The following is a 4,290-nucleotide window of genomic DNA, read 5'->3' on the forward strand; positions in this document are numbered from 1 at the left end:
TAAGAAAAGCCATTAGCTTTTATCTTGTTTTCCCTCTTCTCTCAATTTTTCCTTCAGATGGATGCCTGCTTGCCACTTCGTAAACTGTCCCATAGAAAAGTCTATAGGAAAAGTATAAACAGCTAAAAGCTCAAGGTGGCCTCAAGTCTCAACTGCCAGAAATAAGCTAATAAGACTTCAGTCCAACAGTCAGCATGAGCTAAATCCTGCAACCACCACACAAGAAGTCGCTCTGCCTCAGTGAAGCCTGGAGAGGAATGCAGCACTGGCTAGTATCTTGAATGCAACCTTTGAGAGGTATCTAGCCTGAGCCAGATACCTCAATTAAGCTATGTCTGGGACCCTAACCAAAAGAAACTACAAGGTAATGAGTTTGTTGGTTTAAGAATTTGAATTTCATGATTGTCATTTCTATTTTTTTGGGGGGGCCACCAGAATCAAACTTACAATCTCCTACTTTCCAGGCAGGCATTACGCTGTATCTCCAGGCCAAAAAACTAAATTTTAAAACAGGTTGTTACACAACAATAGAAAAGTAAAAAAAATAAACTGTACATTTAAAAATGAAACCACGCTGGGTGTAGTGGCACATGCCTATAATCCCAACATCAGGAAGCTGTGGCAGAAGGATCATTCAAGGCCAGCCTGGACTACACAAGCAAGTTCAAATCCAGCCTGCACTACACGGTGAGACTGTCTCAAATAAAACAAAAATCCACATTTCTCCAATTTTCTCTCCTTACAAATTATTTTATTCAGTTCATTATCCAAACAAGGTGCCAACATAGTTTGATTTCTATGTCTTTTAAGTCTCTTGAAAAATATGTTATCTTTCCTTCCCTCTTTCCTTGCAATTTATTTGTTGAAACTGAGTTGTTTTTCTTATGGTTTCCAGCACATGTAATGTCACTTAATATGTTCTTTTTCTTATAAAATGGTAATTATAGATATAATTAAAGTTCACAATTAGAGGGCATGTGTTATTATTTGGATTTAAAATATCCCCTAAAACCCATGTGCTTAAATAAAGGGTTTGTTTTGGTCAGCTTTCCCATCTCTGGGACATAATACCTGACACGCAACATAAAGGGAGAAGTTTAATAACTTGGCTCACAGTTTCATGGGATTCAGTCCATGTCCACCAAAGCAGAAACAACATGGCAGAAGGACTCAGAATAACTTGGCCACTCATTTCATGGCAGTCAGGAAGCAGAGCTGGGGAGCATCACCACACAGAGAAAAAGAGGCAGAGACCACATACATTACTCAAGGTTATGGATCCGTGACCCCCAAGACACACTTAAGTACGTTTTATTAATCCCCTGGATGTTTCTTAATCCAATCAAGTTAATGTATCTTAATTAATGGTCAGGCTTAATTGACAATTGAGGGACTTTCTGATGATTGGATCATGAAAGTTCTAAACTCATCACTGGGATTATAATTTGATGGCAGTATTGGAGGTGACAGAAACAGAAGGGGCTCAGTTGAAGTAGTAGGTCATGGGGGCTTGGAAGACTTGGGGAACAATGGAACTTGCGTATCTTGTCTGTGCCCACCTATATGACTCCAAACTAGGAACTGTATCTAGTTTGGGACTGTATCTAGCACTCTGCCCCTTCCTAGTTGTTTCCTGTTCTCTGTTTGCTTCTCATGAAGAGGTAAACAGTTTTTCTCCCTGCCACACCCTGATCTTTCTGCCTCATTACAGGCCTATAACAAAAGAACCCCAGTACAAAAGCCTGGGGATAGTCCCCAAAACCACACACAAAACACTTGCCATTAGCTCAAAGCAATTCCTAGGACAAAGCTGTATGTTCTGGTTATGCTACTTGTCAGAGTGGTATTTTATATACAATAAAGTTACCTTTATTAGTATACAATTCTGAGTTTAAGCACCTGTAGTTGTGTAACTACTACCACAATCAAGATGTAGAACAGTTCCTCTATTCCCCTTTTTTCCATGCCCCTTTTGTCTATTAAATTTTTAAGAAACTCACAAATTTTAAGAGGTAAAAATAGCCCTGATTTTTAGGAACATTAAGGTTAATACATGTTTACTTCTTGAGAAGTAAATTTCAGTAATGGTATTGGGGCCGGGAATATAACTCAGTAGAATAGGCGCTTGGGGTTCTGAGTTCAACCCCCAGTACTGCAAAAATAATAATAATAATAAATAATGGTATCATTCATATTTGAGTAGTGAATTTTTGATCCTTAGTAAAGGTGCACAGAAAAGAATGATGCTTTTTTGCCTTACAGTAGGAGCTATACTGTTCAGAGAGTGCTTTAGAAAAGTTAAAAATCATAGTCCTTTTTGTTGTTTGCTTTTCTTGAGAACTTTTATGAAGTTTGGGGATTTTTCAATATTTTTTCTAAGTAATCTTCTTTTTTCCTAACATATGATGTATGTTCACGTTGGGGTATGGAAAATATAAGATTTAGCTCTATAAATATTCTTACTAAAAGTTGTTTCTTACTTCTAAATCATATATAAGGTTTTAAAATATGAAAATATTCTGCAAACTGGGGTGATATGAATTAATAAAAAAGATGACAGAACTAACCTTTTTTTGGTCTTATTTTTACTATTTTCTTTTTTGGTACTGGGAATTGAACTCGGGGCCTCGCGCTTGCTAGGCAGGCGCTGCGCCACTGAGCCACATCCCCAGCCCGACAGAACTAAACTTGACATGAATTCACAGATTCACCATGCTCCCTGAACCCTAAAGAGGAAAAACACAAAGGCAGTTGTGCCAGTCCTAATCAAACTTCTAAGAATAAAAGAGAAAAAACGGTTGAAAGCACAGGGGAAAGAAAAGCGAACAGCAATTCAAATGAGTGGACACAGTGACACTTGAATATAAGGGGATGGCAGAAAACACACTGTCATCCCTGCTCCCTCTTTTGTTACTCTCTACTACGCATTTCACAATTTCATAGGGTTGAACTGCTGGTCTCACCTCTACATCTTTACCCACGTAGTTTGTTGTCTAATAACAGAAGCTTTCCTCATCTGGCTAACTCCTGATTTGCCCCTCAGCTTCCTTTCAGAAATCAACCCTAACAAACTCTGACAACAACCTAGGCTGGACTAAGAGTTCCTTTGGGCTCCTGAACAATCTTGGATGCATCTCCTTCCCTGGACTTTCCATATTATAATGAAATAATCTGCTAAAGTATTTTTCCTGTCCTGAACGTTTCTCTAAGGCAGTAAACGCAGTGTTCAATTTTTTTCCAGGGGCCAGCGAGATTAAAGCGGATTAAAGCACTTGCTTAGACAAATATAAGCAGAACCAGGGACCACGGTTTGATCCCCAGATCCATGTGCCGCGCCAGCCCTGCCCCCGAGGGCTTGCCGAGCCCGCCAGAATACTGGGGTGGGGTGGGGTGGGGGAGGGGCGTAATGGCGCAGGCCTGTAAACTCAGTGCTGGGGAGGTTGAAAGTCGGAAGATCACCTCAACTCCGGGCTGCACAGTGAGACCCTGCGACAATCAAATACATTAAACAAAGAAAAAAAAAATTTTTTTTCTTTCCTCATGCAGCCCAGAGAACATATCCGATAAACACCAACTTTTTAAAAATTCTAATGAAACAGCCATAAAAGAGCGGAAGGACCCAGTTTCCCCATCACACACTTTCCCACTGCGACCCAAGCCATTCCGCCGCCGGCGCAGCAGCACTCCCAGTCCCACGCTAAGAGGAAAGGCTTGTGTTCATGCCCAAAAGCCACACACCGCCCGTCTCACGTTGTCCCTGGCCAGGATGCGGGCCGATGGCGCTCGCTACTTTCCACACGCGGTCAGTGCCCCTCCCCACGCTTCCGGCCCGCGCCACTCAACCGCGGGGCCGCGCCACGCAGTGCTCACCTTCTCCAGGGCAGCTCCTCATCTTCCAGGTCGCTGTCTGCCACAGACCCTTCAATCATAGTTTCGTCACTGTCCCAGTCTGAAACCTGGTGGCCTTCCTCCATCTCTTTTTAAAACTCCCTCTGAACTTCTCCTTTCTCGCAAACAAAACGATACCTTGCTGGCCAGCGGAAAGTAAGCTGAAAAACACTAATGAAATCTGTGGAAATAACCAGGCCCCACCGAGCGTCGAGAGGTCGACGACCCGCCGCTCCGGCTCTGCAGTCACCCGTGTCGCCGGCAGGAAGCACTTGGCAAAGTCCCGCCCACTCGCCCTGTGACCGGAAGTGGCGTGTCGCGCACGCACTCTGGGCTTCCGGTGTACTTCCGGGGTAGCTCCGCTGCCCTGGTCTGCACGCTCTCTGGTTGGGTCACAAGGGA

At 43.0% G+C, this 4,290-nt stretch overlaps 1 protein-coding gene across 1 annotated transcript in view; it reads right to left on the bottom strand.

Annotated features, from left to right (window-relative positions):
- Positions 1-3,974, bottom strand: part of Ankrd31 (ankyrin repeat domain 31) — a 206,556-nt gene extending 202,582 nt beyond the window's left edge. The window contains exon 1 of the mRNA XM_004643500.1: positions 3,871-3,974. Within this exon, the coding sequence (XP_004643557.1) occupies positions 3,871-3,974 (104 nt within the window). The remainder of the gene's footprint in view (positions 1-3,870) is intronic.
- Positions 3,975-4,290: the final 316 nt, after the last annotated feature.

Source organism: Octodon degus, unplaced genomic scaffold (genome assembly GCF_000260255.1).
Source record: "Octodon degus isolate 3935 unplaced genomic scaffold, OctDeg1.0 scaffold00177, whole genome shotgun sequence".
Taxonomy (NCBI): Eukaryota; Metazoa; Chordata; class Mammalia; order Rodentia; family Octodontidae; genus Octodon; species Octodon degus.